Source organism: Anolis carolinensis, chromosome 5 (genome assembly GCF_035594765.1).
Source record: "Anolis carolinensis isolate JA03-04 chromosome 5, rAnoCar3.1.pri, whole genome shotgun sequence".
NCBI lineage: Eukaryota > Metazoa > Chordata > Lepidosauria > Squamata > Dactyloidae > Anolis > Anolis carolinensis.
In genome coordinates this window covers 193,917,350-193,938,213 of record NC_085845.1, presented here as the reverse complement: position 1 = coordinate 193,938,213, position 20,864 = coordinate 193,917,350, and the positions used below count along the sequence as shown (strand labels likewise).

At 40.0% G+C, this 20,864-nt stretch overlaps 1 protein-coding gene across 2 annotated transcripts in view; it reads right to left on the bottom strand.

Annotated features, from left to right (window-relative positions):
* The window catches only part of st8sia1 (ST8 alpha-N-acetyl-neuraminide alpha-2,8-sialyltransferase 1), a 156,168-nt gene that overhangs the window by 30,717 nt on the left and 104,587 nt on the right, over window positions 1-20,864 (bottom strand). The window contains exon 5 of one of the 2 annotated variants that reach the window (XM_062983216.1): window positions 7,309-19,736. The exons of the other annotated variant lie outside the window; for it this stretch is intronic. Within the exon in view, the coding sequence (XP_062839286.1) occupies window positions 19,250-19,736 (487 nt within the window). The 3' untranslated portion in view covers window positions 7,309-19,249. Of the gene's footprint in view, window positions 1-7,308; window positions 19,737-20,864 lie in introns of those variants that run through there. 2 annotated transcript variants of the gene reach the window in all.

The window sequence follows — 20,864 nt, the reverse complement described above, 5'->3', positions numbered from 1 at the left end:
CTCCCAGCACAATAATTTGGAGAATATGTTTCTCTCCAGAGGTTTCTGGAGGTTAATGATATAGGATAGAGCCACACTATATGGCATATGTGTCAAACCCAAACTCCTTTGTTAGGAGTTCTTAACTGGCCCTGATTGTTTGGTGTCTGGAATTCCCCTCTCTTCTGAGTGTTGTTTTTTATTTGCTGTCCTGATTTTAGAGTTTTTTTAACACTGGAAGCCAAATTTTGTTAATTTTCATGGTTTCCTCCTTTCTGTTGAAATTGTCCATGTTTGTGGATTTCAGTGGCTTCTCTGCATGGTCAAACATGGTGGTTGTGAGAGTGGTCCAGCATTTCTGTGTTCTCAAATAATATGCTGTCTCCAGGTTAATTCATCAAGTGCTCTGCTATGGCTTTCCCTGTTTGAATTAGTCTCCAGTGGTAACATGAAAGGCAGGATATAACACTTTGATTCTAATAACTGTCATGGTCCATGCTATGCAATTCTGGGGTTTGTACTTTGGTGAGGAATTTGAGAACAGCTTTCATACTGAGAGATGAATCCAACTTCAGAGGTGTTGGCAGTAATCAGGGACAAAGCCTGTCTTAGCTGAAGGTTCTTGCTGATGTTATCATATTTAGTTGAGTTTAGTGAGCCACCAAATTTAATTTGAACCTGTTTTCAAAACACTGAAAGTAAAAAAAAAGTATTTGTTGCCAAATGTAATGCGAAGTGGAAAAAGTGCACTCTTTGTAATTTAGAACACCAGAGCTTCCAGCGATGGAAAAGAAAACCTTGGGATGCATCTATGCTGCAGAATGAATCCCCTCTAATTGTCTTGGTTCGATACTATGGAGTCTTGGGAGGTGTAGTTTTACAAGGCCTTGAGCCTTCTCTGCCAAAGAATGCTGATGCCTCACCGAACTACAAATCCCAGGATTGCATAGCATTGAGCCATGACAATTAAAGTAGAGATGACATCCCTCAAATAGGAGCTTCAGAAGCAGCTTCCCCTATTGCTTTGGCTCAGCACTAAGCATACCATATTACGTCAATCTAATGCACAACATAATTTTGGCAAGGTAATTTAGGCAAACCATTGGATTTGAGTAAATAGTGTGTTCCTACAGCACCAGAACAAGGTTGGATACAGATCCCCCCATATGGTTTCCGCGTGGTCTCCGCTAACTTGTGGGGTCCCACAGGGGGCTATTCTCTCTCCTCTATTATTTAACATCTATATGCGACCGCTTGCCCGACTGGTGCGGAGCTTTGGGCTCGAGTGCCACTCAGCTCATTCTGAGGATGGAGGGCCAGACGGACTCTGTACCCAATAGTTTCCATCAGTGCCTTGAGGCCGTTACTAGATGGTTGCGTGCCAGCAGGTTGAGGGTGAATCCAGCGAAGATGGAGATCCTTTGGCTGGGCCATCTGGGTGGGAGGGAGATCCAGCTGCCTACTCTGGATGCGAGACACTAGGTACGTCATCTTCTGTAAAAAGTCTTGGTGTCTTTTTGGACCCTCTGCTCACAATGGAGGCCCAGGTCTCTGCTGTGAGCAGATCTGCGTTTTTCCATCTACGTCAAGCTAGGCGACTGGCTCCCTACCTATCTAGGAACGACCTGGCTACGGTGATCCAGGCGACGGTCATCTCGAGGCTCGACTACTGTAACACCCTCTACATTGGCCTTCCTCTGTCAGTGATCCGGAAACTGAAGCTGGTGCAAAACGCAGCGGCTCGTCTTCTCGCCGGGGTGCCGGTGAGGTGGCGTATCACCCCAATTCTTCAACAGCTGCACTGGCTACCGATTGAGTACCGGATTACTTTCAAGATACTGGTACTAACTTTCAAGGCCTTACATGGGGCCAGTGCACCTGAGTGCCCGCTTATCCCCCTACCAACCCCAGAGATTACTTCGGTCCGAAGACCAAAATTTGCTTGAAGTCCCTAGCATACGGACTTATCATTTGTCTTCTACTAGGCAGAGAGCCTTCTCAAATGTAGCCCCTCAATTATGGAATGCCCTGCCAGTTGAAACTTGAACCACCCAAGACTTACTTGCCTTTCGGAAAGCCTGCAAAACCTTGCTCTTCCGACAAGCTTTCAGTGGGTGAAAAACCCGGGGCTATGTCTGTTTTTATTGTTGCTTTTATTGTTGTTTTTATTGTTTTTATTGTTATCTTAAAGCCAAGTGTATTGTTTTAATCTATTTTTGTAAACCGCTCCGAGCCAAACTGGGAGTAGCGGTATATAAGTTTAATAAATAAATATAGACACTTGCGTAACTCTACTATTTATTTTACCATTTTTCTTCTGCAGAGACAAATGTACACACTCCTATCTCAGTCCTCATGATATCAAAAAATCAAGGCATCTTCGCTCACTGCATTTCTGATTTACGTGTGTATGAGTTTGTGTTCTTCGCTTCTGCCTCCTCAGTAATAACAGGTCAAGGATTTCATAAGAAAATAAAATAAAACCCACTTTCCTTTTTGTTTCACATACATTTCTCTCAGAAATTGAATTAATTGACTTAATTATGCTGCCAGCAAAAAGGTCTTTGCATGCAATCAAGTCTTTGTCCTTTATGCTAAGGAAAAATAACATTCTGTTCCTAGTAACAATAAATTGTGTAGCAGGCATGACTTAAACAGAATGGAACTGCAATATCGCTCTTCTGTTGTATGTCTTGTTCTGCCCATAAGACTTTCAAGGTAACAACCAGCACTTTCTACTTGCCTGGAAACTAATTGGAAGCCAGTGAAGTGGTTTTATCATGGAGATAATATGATCATCCCGAGCTGCACCAGTAACCAATCTGGCTGACATGTTTTTCAGTGACTGAAGTCTGCAAATGTGATGCAGATTTAATCCAATGTACAGCACATTGCAGAAGGCCAGATTTGAAGTTACCGACATGCACAGCACCATTTGTAGATCCTCCAGCCAAGGAAGGGGCTCAGATGACACTGAGAGCAAGCATTCCTGGGTGTTGTAGCTGTCTGTCATTTGGAGCAAGAGATCCAGGAACACCCCCAAGCTTTGACCACATTATCTTGGGGGACAGTAACCTCCATCTATGAATCGTTGAGACACCTCCAACCACAGATTAGGGCCCCTAACAGTAAACAACTCCAACTTGTCTGGATTCAGTTCCAGTTTGATTCTCTGCATCCTGTCTATTGCCTCCTCCAGACACTCATTCAGAGAAAACACATTATCCTTGGCTGATGCTATTTTTGAAGGCATGGGAAACTGGTTTTGGATGTCATTGGGATACTGATAACATACTGCCCTATGTCACTAGATGATTTCTCCTCACAATTTCATGTAGATGTTAAAACCTAATTGGAGACAAAGGGCAATGGCCAACCTCTTCTGAAAAAAGCTTGTTAAGAAAACTCTGGAACAGGATCAGCATAAGTTTGAAAGCACGTAACAACAAACTCTAGTAAATCCATTGCCACTCTAATATTATTTCAAACTTAGACTGGTTTTTCACATGCTGTCCAAGCTTCTTGTCTTTCTATGAGGTTGTGTAAATCTGGGCAATTGGGACTTAGGTGTGGCCATGTCTAAATTTAGAGTATGTCTAGGATACCTAATAACGTCATCAGAATAAAGCGGATAACTTTGCGGATTATGCAAGTGCTGAAGTCAAGTTCTAGTTGCAACTCTTTCCTGCATGGCAGGGATTGTGACTGGATGGTCCTTGTCTATTATTCCAATACTATATTCCTATGATTCTGTGAACCAATCCAGGTAATGCTAATTACCTGCCAATTGGAGAGCCCAACATTGTGCACCATTATTCACCTCTGGACTTAAAGACGACTCTGGGTGCATCGAAAAAGTAGAATTATGAGAGTTTGGAAGCACGAATACTATGGATTCCTGGGGTTTGTAGTTTGTTGGCGAGAAGCTTCCCACCAATGTGGAAATCATATACCAGACAGATGGCAAGCTCTTTGACCTCAGCAGGCTGAAACCCAAAGGTAAGGTAACAACAACTTCAGTTATAGAGCTCTAATATGCTGATGATAATGTAGACTGTGCTTATTCAGAGGAAGATTGATAAACCACTTTAAACACCTTTGCAGAAGCATATGAAAAGCTTGGCCTCGCACTGAAATAAAGTGCCAAAGTGCTCTACCAGCAGGCACCAGCTAATCCCTCGGCAATGCCAGAAGTAAAGTTTAATGATGTAAAGCTAGAAAATGTTGACAATTTCCTCTACCTTGGCAGCCACCTCTCCACAAAGTTGACATCAACGCCAAAATAGAACACAATCTGAGCTCTGTGGGCGCAGCATTTGTTTTGAATGAAGCAGAGAGTGTTTGAGGATCAGGGCATTCGTAAAGGTAGCAAGATGTTTGCTTATAACACTATTGTCCGTCCAACTCTATTGTATGCTTGCGAAACATGGACAATATACAAATGTCATTCTTGACTTCTGGATAAATTGTATCTGTGTTGCCTTCGAAAAATCCTGCAATTTTTTTGGTCAGGCAGATAGATAAATGTTAGCATTCTGGAAGAAGCAAAGACCATCCCTGGCCCTCGAATCCTGTAACTAGAGGTCAGCTGTTGCCAACAGTGCTATGGACTTTGAAAAGGCATGAATACAGAGTGAAAGGGAGAAATATGTGAAGAGGAAAGCATGTCAAGCAAACCCTTGTTGTGACTGCCTTCCGTCTGGAAATCTATGTCCTCAAGGTGAAAGACTATGAGGATCCAGAACAGGTCTTGACAGTCATTTATGGATCCATCACCTCGAGAAGACAATACTCAGCCACAAGTGATTGCCTATGATGAGTTTGGTAGAGAAAGCTAAAGACCTTGTAAAATGTCAACTTTCATGATTCCATAGCATTAAGTCATGGCAGTTGGAGTTCTACTAAACAAGCTTCACCTGCTGAGTCTGACTGACACATAGCCTTTGTTGTTCTCAGAGTTCACCCTGTTATTTCTGTCAAAAGAACTTTGTTGAAGTTCTCATGTTCTTGATATGACCTTTGAAACAAGGAACTAATTTTGAATAAAAATTCAAATGAGCTTCTTTTAAAAAAGAAAATTAACAAAATTCAAACCACAGCTTTAGTTTATCAGTTTGAGAGAGCAAACAGCCAAGTACAAGAAGCTTCTTGATTCATGTTTAAAAATAGACCTCCATTGACAAAGGGTAGTGCCTTACCCAAGAACCAGGCAACATGCTGACAACTCCAATTTGCTTCCTCCCCAAGAAATTACATATCTGTTGCCCATCAGAGGAAGGAAAAAAATCCCTGCCACAATGTTTGACTTCCCTCCTCAAGTGTCTTGTTATATTGCCGCATAAGGCCCATTAAGATTTCATAATGAGATTTTCATTCACTGTGGAATAGAGTATGTTTACTAATGCACTTAGATAAAACTTTGCCAATTTACATTTGTAGATTTGAGATCTAACTTTGAGTTTTCCAGAGAGAGACTCAGCACACTCTTAAGACCAATATGCAGAGCCGGCTTACAAACCACAGTTATTAAAATGAATCATATTAAAGTAAATGCTCATACTAAAGCATTATAATTACTGATACTAAAATACATTTATTAGCTGTTGTATGCCTTCAGGTCATTATGGAGGACTTGTGGTATGGAGGATGGGGAGATTTAGTAATTCAGTGCAGTCCAATATTGTTATCCAGTATTCTGGTGTGTTCTATTTTTCTCTTTTTTTCAGGGAAATATAGTGTCTCGGGAAGATAGGCAAACAAATGTCAGCGTGCTGGAAGAAGCAAAGACCACTAGCATTGAAGCAATACTCCTACGCCATCCATTCCGCTAGACTGGCCACGTTGTCCGAATGCCCAATCACCATCTTCCGAAGCAGTAACTATGCTCCCAACTCAAGAACGGAAAGAGGAATGTTGGTGGACAGGAAAAGAGATTTAAAGATGGGCTTAAAGCTAGCCTTAAAAGCTGTGGCATAGACACCGAGAACTAGGAAGCCCTGTTCCTTGAGTGCTCCAATTGGAGGTAAGCTGTGACCAGCAGTGCTGTGGAATTTGAAGAGGCATGAATGGAGGGCAAAAGGGAGAAATGTGCCAAGAGGAAGACATGTCAAGCCAACCCTGACCAGGACCGCATTTCACCTGGAAACTGATGTCCTCCCTGTGGAAGAACATGAGGGTCAAGAATAGGGCTCCACAGTCACCTACATATCCACCGCCAAGACATTACACTTGGAAGGCCATCATACTCGGACAACGAGGGTTCACCTAAGTATGTAAGTAAGTAACCTTAAAAACTGTGGCATAGACATTGAGAACTAGGAAGCCTTTCAAGACACTACACTTGAAAGGCCATCATACTCGTATTTGTGCTAAATTTGGTCCAGATCCATCTTTGTTTGGGTTCACAGTGCTCTCCGGAAGTAGGTGAATTACATCTCCCCTAAATCACTGTCAACTCCTCTCAAATCCCTCCAGTATTTTCTGTTGGTCATTGGGGTTCTGTGTGGGAAGTTTGGCCCAATTCTATCGTTGGTGGGGTTCAAGGGGCTCTTTGATTGTGGGTGAACTATAAAACCCAGCATCTAAAACTTCCAAATTACAAAATGAATCCCCCCAACCCCACCAGTATTCAAATTTGGGCAGGTATTTGTGCCAAATGTAGTCCAGTGAATGAAAACACATCCTGCATATCAGATATTTACGTTATGATTCATAAGGTAAAGATAAAGGTTTCCCCTGACATTAAGTCCAGTCGTGTCCGACTCTGGGGGTTGGTGCTCATCTCCATTTCTAAGCTGAAGAGCCGGCGTTGTCCATAAACACCTCGTAGGTCATGTGGCCAGCATGACTGCATGGAGTGCTGTTACCTTCCTGCAGAAGTGATACGTATTGATCTATTCACATTTGCATGTTTTTGAACTGCTAGGTTGGCAGAAGCTGGGGCTAATAGTGGGAGCTCACTCTGCACCCCAGATTTGAACCGCCAATCTTTCAGTCAGCTGTGCCATCGGGGGCTCCTATGTTTCATAACAGTAGCAAAATTACAGTTATGAAATAGCACTGAAAATAATTTTATGGTTGGGGGTCACCACAACATGAGGAACTGTATTAAGGAGTTGCAGCATTCATAAGGTTGAGAACCACTGCTCTAGACCTTCCTCTGCATGTGTGAAGATTAAAGGTAAACCCAAGATGGTTGAATCTAGGACCAGGGCCACGACTGAAATCTCCATACTGTGGGACCAGCAAGCAGCTCCTGAACAAGCTCTGTAAGGAAAAACAAAGAATATTCATATGCCCCAAACATTCAGTTCCAAAATAAGACCTCCGTTTTTGAAAACAGAATTCTTTATTGGTTTGGACGATGAACACCAAATAATAAATAACAAGAACATTTCATTTCAGACATTTCTGACGAATTAAACAAAGCAACAGATATGTATCTCCCAGTTGAATGCGTTGAGAAACAAGGTGGTAAGGATCCACAAGTAAAAAGTATAAAACATCAGTTCATTGTTCTCCATGTGCATGAACAAACTGTGCCTGATAGATTTCATACAAAACCCTTATGGTCTCCTGAGGGACATGGGACTCTCCAAATGGTGTTGGACCTCTTCTCTCATTAATTCCTGCCCACAAACCAAGTGGTCTCACAACATCCAGAAGGTCACATGCTCCTCATCTCTGTTTTTATGACCATACGCTCAGAAACGATCATTAAGTACACTGAACAACAACACAGTCTTGGTTAGCTTCAGGCACCTTACATGTTTGGGCAGAGCAACAAAAGGCAGCTCACCAGAAAGCATTCATTAAAGGAGAATGGCACAAGAATGAACAGAAAGCATAAACACTGGTTTTATTGCCAAAGAAAGCAAGGTAAATTCAAATATTTGTTAACAGTGTAAACCAACAAAGGGTGGGCACAACTGCCTGAAAGTTGAGCACTTTCAAAGTCTGTTGACTGCAATGGTGAAAAATTAAGGCTGAAGTCTTATGTATGCTGACTAGACAGGGGCACACACGCATCTCCAAAAGTCGTACTTACCAAACATGACCCACATACTTTGAAATGTATTTTTGCAGCCAGGTGGGCTAGAATAATTTGTCTTGTCTTAAATTAAAAATAAGCATTTCCGGAAGGAGGGTTGTGTCACACATTTATGCCATTTCTGCAGAACTGTGGTACACAGATGGAGATACCTATGTTAGGAAGGAGTCATTTGAGGTTGAACTCAAACTTAAATGATATGATACTTTAAAGGCATCTTTCAGTTCAGTGCCAAATGATATAAGGTGAATTTCTGCAATTGGTAAAGCTTGCATATGTTAAGGAGAGACCTGAAATCTAAAGATTTCATAGTGTTTTGAGGACCTTGTTGCCTAAGTAATTTGTAATGATTTATTTATGTTTTGAAGTTGTTGTTTTCATTATATGCTTTTAAGTCAGTTCTGACTCACATCAACCTTATCTCAATGTTTTCTTGGAAATATTTATTCATATTGTCTTCCTCTTAGGCTGAAAAGGTATCACTTGCCCAAGATCAATGGTTGAGTCATGATTTTTATTGTTTTGTTGCATGTTTTAAATATGGTAACAATAGTTTTAATTCTATGTTAATGCTTATATTTTCTATGTTTCATTTGTATTGCATTTGTTGAGCTGATTTTTGGGGACAAGCTGGTGTGTGTGTATAAAGGCAAAGGTTTCCTCTTGACATTAAGTATAGTTTGGGGGGGGGGGTGCTCATCCCCATTTCTTAGCCAAAGAGCCAGCGTTGTCCATAGACATCTCCTAGGTCATGTGGCCGGCATGACTGCATGGAGCGCTGTTACCTTCCCACCGAAGCAGTACCTATTGATCTACTCACATTTGCATGTTTTCGAACTGCTAGGTTGGCAGAAGCCGGGGCTAACTATGGGAGCTCACCCTGCTCCACGGATTTGAACCACCGACCTTCTGATCAGCAAGTTTTGTAGCTTAGTGGTTTAACCCACTGCACCACTGCGGCTCCTCTGTGTGTGTGTGTATGTATGTCAAAAACAACCTACAACAACTCCAAATCTTAAATGCAGGCAGGATTGTCTGAGTATCTCAAGATATTCGGGAACTCAAATTCCCATCAGCCACAGCCAGCCTGGATAATAGTGAAGTATAATGAGTTGTGTACGTTAATATTAGGAAAGCCAAAAGTTCTCTTTTGATTTTTGAAGCAAATATAGAGATTTCCACTGAAGCAAACCTTCTGAGAAATTCTGACAATGTCCAGCCAAAAGTAAATGTCCTCATAGGACAGCACATCCTTGTTCTCTCTCCCTTTCCTGTAATTTATAATCTTATTATAAGTACCATTATTTTTAGAAGAAAGTAAGGCAAATAATTTAAGAAAAAGGAAAGCAAAGTCAGAAAAAATGAAGTTTGTGTTTTCCAGGTTGCCTTTCCCTTTGTTATTTCCACAAAACAAGGACCTGAGGAACAACTCTCAGATCTGAATGCAATGATTTTATAACCGCATGCAATTGCATACCTTTGACATACACATGCAAATTATACAATTATGGCAGATTGACACTTTCTCCTTTTGAAGAACATATTTTATCACCTTGTATAATATTCATCCATTTATTTATATCAGTGGTTCCCAACCTTTTTTGACCAGGGACCACTTTCCAACCCTAGTACCAAAAGGGTTACGAATCAGTTTTTGGTCAACTTTAGATTTGGTTTGATTATTTGGGGTGCTGATTCAGAAAATTGCTTTGGATAGACTACATCATCTTTAGCTTCTGATACAGGACATACGCCGTTCAGAAGTTGCTATTTGCTCACCTACAGACAACCAGATTTAATAATCTAGAGCTATGTGGCCGCAGACCATATTTTAGTTCTTGGGGACCACTGGTGGTCCACAGACCACAGGTTGGGAACCACTGGTTTATATCATAGTTGACTCTGATCTAACTGCTTCCACATAAGAGACAGTTCTCAAGATTTAAATCTACCAGACAGTCCCCATGAGGACAGCCATTACAAACATGAATGGATACAATCCCATAGCTTGTTAAAGCTCCAGTGTAATTTTCACTTGCAATAATAACATTGGTAAAATCTACCCAATGGACTCCATTCACCCCATATCATTCAAGATTTGTTAAAAATGATTAATGCTGGCATCTTATGTGCCTAACCAAACTGGAGAATATTCATGTCAGTTTTTATCTATGGAAGTTCATCATTTAACATTGCCAAAGTAAGCAGCAACCAAATATTTGGCCACTTTTTCTGATTTTATAAATTTAAATTTTATCTGGAAATCGACATCTAAACCAAGAATTAGGTGTTACCTGTGGAGTCAAGTCAGCCTGTGGTGGGAATGTTCAAATTTAACCAGTTTGCAGAGGTGATGCAAATCCACGATCAGTCCAAGAGTTAGGAAATATCTAAATAGATTAAGATAGATCCACTCTTGCCTAACTATTTACTTATCAATAAAATAGGGATACAAAAATGAATTGCCTTATGAAGTTGCTATCAAGACAAAAAATTCAAGTCTGGCTGAATAAATGCAACATAAAATACATGTTATGATATTAACAATTCTAGGATGAGAATTTACTTTTTGCAAGCTTCATGTTTTTGACAAGATTTGCTGAGAAACTTCTTCAAATTGGCCAAAGCCCAAGTAAAGCCAAACATTATAAAGTCATTTCAGAATGGTTCTTGCAGAAATATAAATCAGCCCAGTAAAAGATAGTGTTTTGTATCTTCTATTTAAACCATGTATGGTATTGTATGTGTTGTCGAAGGTTTTCATGGCCAGAATCACTTGGTTGCTGTAAGTTTTCCAGGCTGTATGGACATGTACCAGAAACACTCTTTCCTGACATTTCACCCACATTTATGGCAGGCATTATCAGAGGTTGTGAAGTCTGTTGGAAACTAAGCAAGTCTCTTGTCTGTTTGAGGCAAATGTGAATGTTGCAATTAGCCACCTTGATTAGCACTGAATAGCCTTGCAGCCACACTCAGAAAATGGGAATTACAGACAGGAAACAACCAGGGCCAGCTAACACCTCCCAACAAAGGATTCCCCCTAGCAGGAAGCAGCCAGGTTTGAAGCTGTAAGGCTATTCAATGATAATCAAGCTGGCCAATTGCAACATTCACACTTGCCTCAAACAGACAAGAGTTCTTTCTCCCACCTTGGACATTATTCCACAGGTATATTTAAAACCAACTTGCCTAGTTTCCAACAGACTTCACAACCTCTGAGGATGCCTGCCATAGATGTGGGCTTCTGGTACATGTCCATACAGCCCGGAAAACTCACAGCTACCCATGCATGTATGGCCAATTGTGATATGATTCCCATCAAGGATATTTATTTATTTGTTTCCATCATTTCTACCCCGCCCTTCTCACCCGAGGGGACTCAGGGTGGCTTACAAACTGGCAATTAATGCCCATACACCATATGACCTCTGATGTGAACGCCCAGTTGTTCTATTTGCAATGGCCATCCCATTAACTTCTATGGGGTCAGAAAACAAGCTTGGTTGATCATCTATCTGACAATTACCATGTTTAAAAATTTCTATCAAATAATCTCTCAATCTTTTCTTCTCCCAGTGAAGATACTCCCAGTGAAAGGCCGGGCTATAGCATAGCTGCTTAATCACCAGCAGCAATAGATCGCTGCTGACCGGAAGGTGGCAAGTTCGAAGCCTGAATCGGAATGAGCACCCAATTGTGAAGCCTAGCTTACTGCCCACTTAAGCAGTTCAAAAACAGCTGAGCTGTAAGTAGAAAAATTAGGCACCGCTTGAAGCGGGGGAAGTATTTTGCAACACCATAAAAATACTGACCATCAAAGAACAAGGAGGAAATACTACAATCAAAAAGGACTCGGCATCACAGTGGATGAAACACCAGCACCCCCCTGTGGCCGGAATTGAGCATAACCTCCAGGTGCTGAAGTTGGAAGACACCAACATACCTTATCTGTCTGTCTGTCTTGATGTCTAAAACGGCATTGAGTGTTTGCCGTGTATGTGTGAATTGTGAACCGCCCTGAGTCCCCTTCGGGGTGAGAAGGGCGGAATATAAATACTGTAAACAAACAAATAAATGAATAAATACTCCCAGCTGTTTCTCCCAGGGCTTAGTTTCCAAACCTATGGCATTTTGGTCACCCTTCTCTGGATCTAACATTTATGTCCACTATCATGGTCAAAGCTAACGTTAATGAAATTATTCTTCTATCCTGTTCCATAAAACAGCTCACTTCAAACTGGTATCCTCCAACTATCTAGCGTGGACAATAGGAATTGCAGTCTGGAAGGTGTCAGGTAGATTAGGCTGCCATAGCAAATACATTAAAAAGAGGGGTGACAGAAAAGAAGCGGGGTGACACTTTATGTTTACTAGAGTACAATCAGTTTTCTGACTAATATTGAAATGTGGGTCTTTTAAGTACTGCGAAATTCACAGTTGCCTTGAGATGAAGATTCTTACATAATCCGTTGATAGAAGTTAGAGGGACGACGTTACATAAGCTTGCAACATTTCTTTCTTTCTTTTCATATTTCAGTGGCCTTGTGATTTTTAAAGAGCAGCCCTCAAGGGCTGTTTTGTTTTTCTAACAACATCTCGGACTGGGGATGATCAAAATGGAAAAGGCCATGGGCATCTATTGAAAACAAGACAGCCTTGGAAACTCTGAGAGAAAGAAATACTATAGCTTTTCAGGTGGGAGAGGAGAGGTGTGTGTGTTCTGCTAGGCTTTACATTTTTCAAAAGTACTAAGCCACTTCTCTTTCCTGTTTGTATTGTAAAATTATCTGTGTTCGGCTACATAACTTTTCCGCTTCATACAGTTGTCAAAAACCTGACCTTTCTCTCCCTTGTTCACTATAAAGTATAGGCTGGAATTCAGTATGGGACTTATGTCTACATGAGTGGACTTGTGTCTGTGGGAAGGAGAATTGCATAGTCTCACAACAAAGGGTTGTCGTGACCTTATTATGTAGAGAAACCAATGAAGTGAGTTTGGTACAGCCATGGGCAAACTTGGGCCCTCCGGGTGTTTTGGACTTCAACTCCCAAAATTCCTAACAACCTATAGCAGTGGTTCTCAACCTTCCTAATGCCATGACCCCTTAATACAGTTCCTCATATTATGGTGACCCCCAACCACAAAATTATTTTCGTTGCTACTTTATAACTGTCATTTTGCCACTGTTATGAATCGTAATGTAAATATCTGATATGCAGGATGCGTTTTCATTCACTGGACCAAATTTGGCACAAATATCCAACACCAAATTTGAATACTGATGGGGTTGGGGGGGGGGATTGATTTTGTCATTTGGGAGTTGTAGTCGCTGGGATTTATAGCTCACCTACAATCAAAGAGCATTCTGAACTCCACCAATGATGGAATTGAACCAAACTGGGCACACAGAACTCCCATGACCAACATAAAATACTGGTTTGATGGGAACTGACCTTGAGTTTTGGAGTTGTAGTTCACCTACGTCCAGAGAGCACTGTGGGCTCAAACAATGATGGATCTGGACCAAACTTGGTGCAAATACTCAATTTGCCCAAATGTGAACACTGATGGAGTTTGGGGAAAATAGACCTTGACATTTCATAGTTCTAGTTGCTGGGATGTATAGTTCACCTACAATTAAAGAGCCCTTTGAGCCCCACCAATGATAGAACTGGGCCAAACTTCCCACACAGAACCTCATTCCCAACAGAAAATATTGGAGGGACTTGGGAGGAATTGACAGTGATTTCAGAGTGATGGAGTTCACCTACCTCTGGAGAGCACTATGAATTAATATGTATTTTCTGATGGTCTTTGGCAATCCTTCTTAAACCCCCAAGTGACCCTGCCAGGGGTCCCGATCCTTAGGTTGAGTAACGCTGATCTATATGCTGTTAGAAACTGTGGGAGTTGAAGTCCAAACACCTGGAGGGCCAAAGTTTGCCCATGCCTGGTTTAGTACATCATTGGGACACTCCTACCAGTATCCTGATATGAATCTCTGCAACTCACTAGGTATGCCACCCGCTAAGTAGTTAAATATGAGAAAAGTTATACTACACAGACTGGAATATAGAATGATGGCCATCACTCTGAACCACTTTTACCCATTTTTGACAGAATGACAAAAACTTTATTAGGTGACATCATGGGATATCGCCTAACATATGCACTTCCTCTGCTCCACCATTTATCAACCTTGATCTGGAGTCAGCAATCTCCTCCAAGCTAAAATCCACAATTAGCTTGAAGGGTGACAATTGGAAGCACATGGCTACTTCATCAAAGACAACATCCTGCTTAATTCTTTTTGGGACACCTGTCTGTGTTTCAGGATGGGAGGCCCCAAGTCAAATTATCCAGAGAGAAAAACTTGGTGTTCTCTGTTCCATGAGTGGATATCTTTATGACCAAATGTTCCCTTCCTGCACCGAAATAAATTTCCTTCAGCAAAGGGAGTCTAAAGAAATGATCCCCTTTCAGCAATGGAATCAATCCTCATTCTGGAAGAAATGCCCACTTCAATCTAACCCATTGAGATGACCTAACCACGATTTGGTGAAGTCAACAGTATTGAGTTTATCTCTGAGCCAAATGTTCCCTTGCAAACCACCTGAAAGCCACCTCTTGCAGGCAGAGAAAGCTGACATAAAATAATAACCAAATAGAACTTCATTTTGAAGTCCCATTTTTAAGTGTTTGGCTGTCAGGTGTATTGAGTTAGTGCTATAACTCAGAGTTATCTTAAACACTTCATGTGAGTCTTCCTACTCAGATAAAGGACACCGGCACCACATCAAATGTGAAGACCAAATACATTGTAATACAGGTACCATATTTCATTTATAACACATTTGGGAAAAAACAATGCCAAATGTTTGGACCATTGGTTATTATTCCCTTAGTGATATATATCTATTCATATTATTTATTCATTGCAGGCATTTATTTATCACCTCTTGTCCAACCAAAACCCTCGAGCAAAACTGACAAATCTAATCCTATACGAATACACCCCTCAAGACTGTTGCCTGAATTTTCTGCATGCATAACATATATATCTTACTATCTATCCATTTATTTATCTATCTTTCTATTTACCCTTCTTTCTATCAATCTCCACCTAAATGCATGCTCTCGGGTTTATACAAATACACAGTTCATCATATGACTGGGCGCTCATCCCTACCAAAGACCAAATTCCTGGAAAACTAGCACATCAAGAGACATGGTTGAAACCTACATTTCTGACTGACCCTGACTTTTTATGCCTTTGGAAGAAGCATCTAAGTATGTGACACACAGACCCACATTTTCCAAAGGAGTAGAATATCAGAAGGATTGAACCAATGTGCCTGTTTCAACACATGGATCAGCTCTGACTTAGTTCTAAGGAAAGTATGATCCCTAGCAAATATACCCATATAATATAAATATTTGCAAACATTGACATTTTATATCGTTAGATATGGAGTTATACTTTTTGTTAGCAATATTCTCCATACAGCTTGAGTGAAATGGCTTCTTTGTTTTTCTATCTATACCCACATTTCCCAAGGAACATGTTACACGGTCCATACAAGCCATGATAATACTGCTCTGAACTTCTTCAGGGATAATTTTGACACAAAAACTGAAGGTTTCGAAAGGGAAATGTCTCCCACCTCTTACTTTTCTGCTGCAGTTCACTAATACTGATAATTCTTATCAGTTGTTGCTGCAGCATAATTCATATCTATTTAACTGTAACTCCTTGGAAGTATAATTCCAGTTTATCTGGGATCTGACTTTGTATGTTGTGATAGCGTGGCACCACGGAGCCAGTCCCAGTTCAGAGTAAGGGCAATAACTCTTGAACATTACTCTGAAATGGCTTTGTGATGGTGCCACATCACAAAGCCATTTCAATTAGATTTGGGTGGTAATGATGGCAAAAAAAAAATCAGTTCAGAGTTAAAGCAGAAAGCATTGCTCTTACTTTTACCAGGAGCCATGCTGCAAATACTTTCATGTTTCCAGTTCTTCTGATAATAACTAGTATATTTTATAGAATGAAATTGCTCACAGGATACTCAACAAAATAAAGTACAGTAGAGTCTCACTTATCCAACACTCGCTTATCCAACATTCTGGATTATCCAACACATTTTTGTAGTCAATGTTTTCAATACATCATGATATTTTGGTGCTAAATTCGTAAATACAGTAATTACTACATAGCATTACTGTGCATTGAACTACTTTTTCTGTCAAATTTGTTGTATAACATGATGTTTTGGTGCTTAATTTGTAAATTCATAACCTAATTTGATGTTTAATAGGTTTTTCCTTAATCTCTCCTTATTATCCAACATATTCGCTTATCCAAAGTTCTGACGGCCCGTTTACGTTGGATAAGCGAGACTCTACTGTATAACTAATTCAACCATGTTATCATGCTGATAATTCAAATGATCACTGTATAAACTGAATGCATCTATTAACAGATGAAGAAACGTTCTGGTGGGCAAACATGAGAGAAGTCCATCATTGTTGGTTGCTGTAAATGGTGACATGCCCCAGACTGGGATTAAAAAGAACCCAAATATCTTTAAATAGTTTGTATTTTAAGATCTGCAGATCTGAAGAAGTCTGACGTCTTCAAGGTGATCTCATTTTGGCAAGCATCAAATATAAAAGTGTTTACGTTCTCAACTTCAAATACCAGAAACCACCAAAACCACTTTCTGAACATACCAGTAATCTAATATTGCAAATTAACATCTCTACAATCAAATATCATTGGCTGTCAAGTACAGATAAGTATCTCCGCTCCAACGTTTGATTCATTGATTAGACTAAACCCATTTTAATTTGCTGAAAAGGCATCCTTGATTAACGTTTTTAAAAAGCACACAGAAATGTTAATGAATTATTCTTCATCACAAATATATGTAAAAACAGAACATAGTTCTCATCTGAGAAGATATATTCACCTTCCCTTTGACATCGGTGGCGACATTCAACATGGCACCGTCTCCAACGATGAAAATGCCACTTACTGCAACCTGTATGTGTGCCATTGAAAGGTGTGCCATTTTGGCCAAACACTAATTTAGAAAGAGATTTATGGAATTTAAATTAAAATTACACAATCTAAGTCAATTAACTGCATGAATTTGCATATCAATAAAACAGCCATTTTGCTATTGGGAAAAAGGCATACTTTGTTTTCATTATGGTAAGACACACAAAATTCAATGAAAATTCAACTAATATGTCAGCATCAGATGAAAAGGTGGAATATGTGTTGATATCAAAAATTCGAGGAGAATTTGGAGAAGTTTCTTCTCCCCAAGTTTGACACTGGACCCATATGTAATGTGGAAATACTACTTGACCACACTGCCCAGAGGATTCTGGGACTTGTAGTCCAAATAATGAACTTCCCCATGCTTGGAAATAAGTTGTTGGCACTGTCTTATTCTCAATTCGTGTCACAAATAATATTAAGTTTGTTGAATCCTTGATGTAGTTGTCTACACAGCTGAACAATGTATTTAACAGGAATTCAATCTTGGCATACAGCTTCTCATTACATTTACTCAGCTCAAAGCTATAGTTTACCAACCTGAAAAATTCAGAGGTTTTAAGGAGATTGAGACCGATCATATCGGGGTTAAGCTGAAAATAGTTCAAAGACATTGACTTGGACCAGTCAGTTAACACATGACAAACCAACATTATTGGAGAGGAAATCAATTATGTTAATCCAATCATCTATTCTCATATTGTTAAACAGAAGCACTTCAGTAATTCAACTTTGGATTCAACCAAGATTAATATGAAATCATTTCCTTGCAACAACAAAAAAAATCCCTGATCTATGGTTCTTTCTCCAAAATCCTTTTTGACTAGGGACTGCCAATAACCAGCTATAAATAAAGTTAACTACAATTAGTTTCTTTTAAAAACAATTAGGGCATAGCTAAGTTGCATTACAACAGTAATTTGGAAAAGGGATAACACCACATTTTCTTCAGTATCACTACAAGGGTTTAGTTTCTTTTACAGTAATGGATAGACAGCCTGACCAAGGCAGCTTTCCAATATTTAGAAGGAAGCTGCTTCAAAAGTGAATGCTTTGAACAATACAGAAGGAATGAGCAACTTCAAAAACACAGGTATAAATCTAACAAGGACAGCTTGAAACTGTAGATATGATTACTTTTTGATACAAACTTTTCCAAATTCTGTGGAATGCATGACCGTGAAAAGTGCAATGTATGGCCTTCTTGGAAAGTTCTGGAAATACAAAGGCATGTAGGAAGAAACACTTAAAATAAACAGCATGTAACTTTCCAACATCACAAAATTGGCTCAAGTCAGCTTCTACAAAACCCAGGACTGGCAGCATATGACATAGGCTTGTTTTGTTTTTTTATCATGAAGCGAGTTATGACATTGCGATATATTGAGGCCGGCTCAGAATCGTGGCTTACTTCGATGTCGCATGAAAGGATGCATGATAGTTTTTGACCAGAAGCAACCTTGACTACCTAACAAGAACTGTACTTTGCTGCAATAAGCCTATGTGGAAAAAATCTGGGCAACCATTTCATAAAAAATAAATGCTTCGCTAAAAAACATTCACATTTTTGATAAAAAAACTCATTTTTCCAGTTCGTGCTACAAGGACTGGAGGACCTTGCAATTGAAACACGCCACTATTTTTGTTTCTTCTTTTAAAAAAAAACAAAGGAGAGAAAATTGGCACAGTTCTGCTATTTGCTCAATGCTTCTTGAAAGAAATAGGAATGGGTGGCTGCAGGCACCTTTCAAGATCCAGCTTTGGAAACCAAGGAAGAAATGACACTAAAGAAACATATTCCCAATCATATTGGTATCAGTCTTAGAATCTTAGGAACATGAAATATTCAGTACTGTCACAGAAAGCCCTTTGTAACCCTATCCCAAAACCTTAAAACGCCCTTGGATTACATCGCTCAGTTGAATTCTGTCATTTCGTGGAATAATATCCACCAAGGAACTCACGGAACATGGCATGTAAGGACTCTTACTTCTTCAATGAACCTTCAAGTTGTCAATGGCACAATTTCTTACTGGACATGCAACTCTGGGTTTGGCTATTTCTTTCTCCATCTCCTCTTCCAGATTGTGTTTTCCCCCCATATCACATGAAAGAAACAAGCTCCTTCAGACCTTCTCTGAAGTTCTCAAGATGCAGGATGGAATATAGAGTCTTCACAGTGTTCCAGCTGCATTCGCAAGACCCCACTTTTGTGAAGGAACCACAGCTGTAGGAATTCCTCCGGCATGGCGTGGAAGCCTGAATCAGGCAAGACGTTATCGTAATAATGATGACTGATGAAGTTTCCATGCAGGTCCATCGAAAAAGGCCAAAAACCATAAATTGTTACTTCTTCGCACATACCCAAGGCGGCACTGACCAGGAAGAGGCCCGTCGACAACCGCTTCCCGTGAATGCCCTTGCTCTTCCAAAACTTTCCAATGTCACGCAGGAAGTTTGGGTTGGCAAAGATCACTGTTTGCCTAGCACCAACGTCCGCTAGAGTATAATAAACCCGGAGGGAGGGCTCCGTCCCCGCTTTCATGGAAAAGGCTGGCATATATATGTAGCTCTGGTTGTAGACTTTCACACTGTCTACAAACGCTTTCCGGGACCAAAGAAGATTCTGGAACCTGTTCCAAAAGAGGATGGGAAAATGAAAAGTTAGTGCTGTTCCATCAACTTAAAGCATCTTGCAAACATGTTGTGACTACTGGCAATGAAAGAAGGTCTGTTAAGAATGATATTTCTGAGATTTCCTGAAATTTAGATTTAAAAACAATCAACAGATGTCTGATTTTTAACTCAAAATCTAGTGTGAACAGAGTTCCATATACTGGTAACTATAATGCCATTGTAAACAAACTGGTTGAGTTTACTTTGGTCTCTGCTTAATCTTTCGGAAGCCTGTATTTTTATTTCTGAGACTATATTGGTTTATTTTCCTACTTGTCTGATTTTATGTGACCTCGTTGCTTCAGAAAAGAAGGAAGCTAGGTCAAATTTCCACAAATGTTTTAAGTTGACAATTTCTTACAACTCTTGCTGAAGGAGCTTTTAATGACTGACTTTTTTTGTGTCAAGAGCGACTTGAGAAACTGCAAGTCACTTCTGGCATGAGAGAATTGGCCGTTTGCAAGGACGTTGCCCAGGGGACGCCGGGATGTTTTCTGATGTTTTTACCATCCTTGTGGGAGGCTTCTCTCATGTCCCCACATGGAGCTGGAGCTGATAGAGGGAGCTTGTCCGCTCTCTCCCAGGTTGGATTCGAACCAGCAACCTTCAGGTCAGCAACCCAACCATGGACAATGACTGATTAATGAGTTGCCATGAAACGTCATGATAGGTTCACCCAAAGTTCGCCATGACTTGAAGGCACATAGCATCAACATGCTCTTTTATTTACAAGGTTGTAAATTGCCATTAATTATACTAGCTTTTAAAAACTAAACATTTCAATTTTTTCCAGTTTCTGTATGTACTTTTAAGTTAATATTTATTGCAATCAGCTTTCAGTGACAGATTTGGAAGACAGATATAAAAATATATTAAATAAACAATTGCATGTTGAAATGTTGTTTGTGTCACAATGATTTATAAATTCCTTTACACATGGGTGTTTACTTTTTTGATTGTTGCACAATTCAGCTCATAGTTGCATCAGTAGAGTCCCAAAATTTAAGGATTTGATATAAGCTTGAATCTATTGTTACTCTTTATGTGAGTAAAAGCACAGTAAATCAATTGGGTTTATCTACATC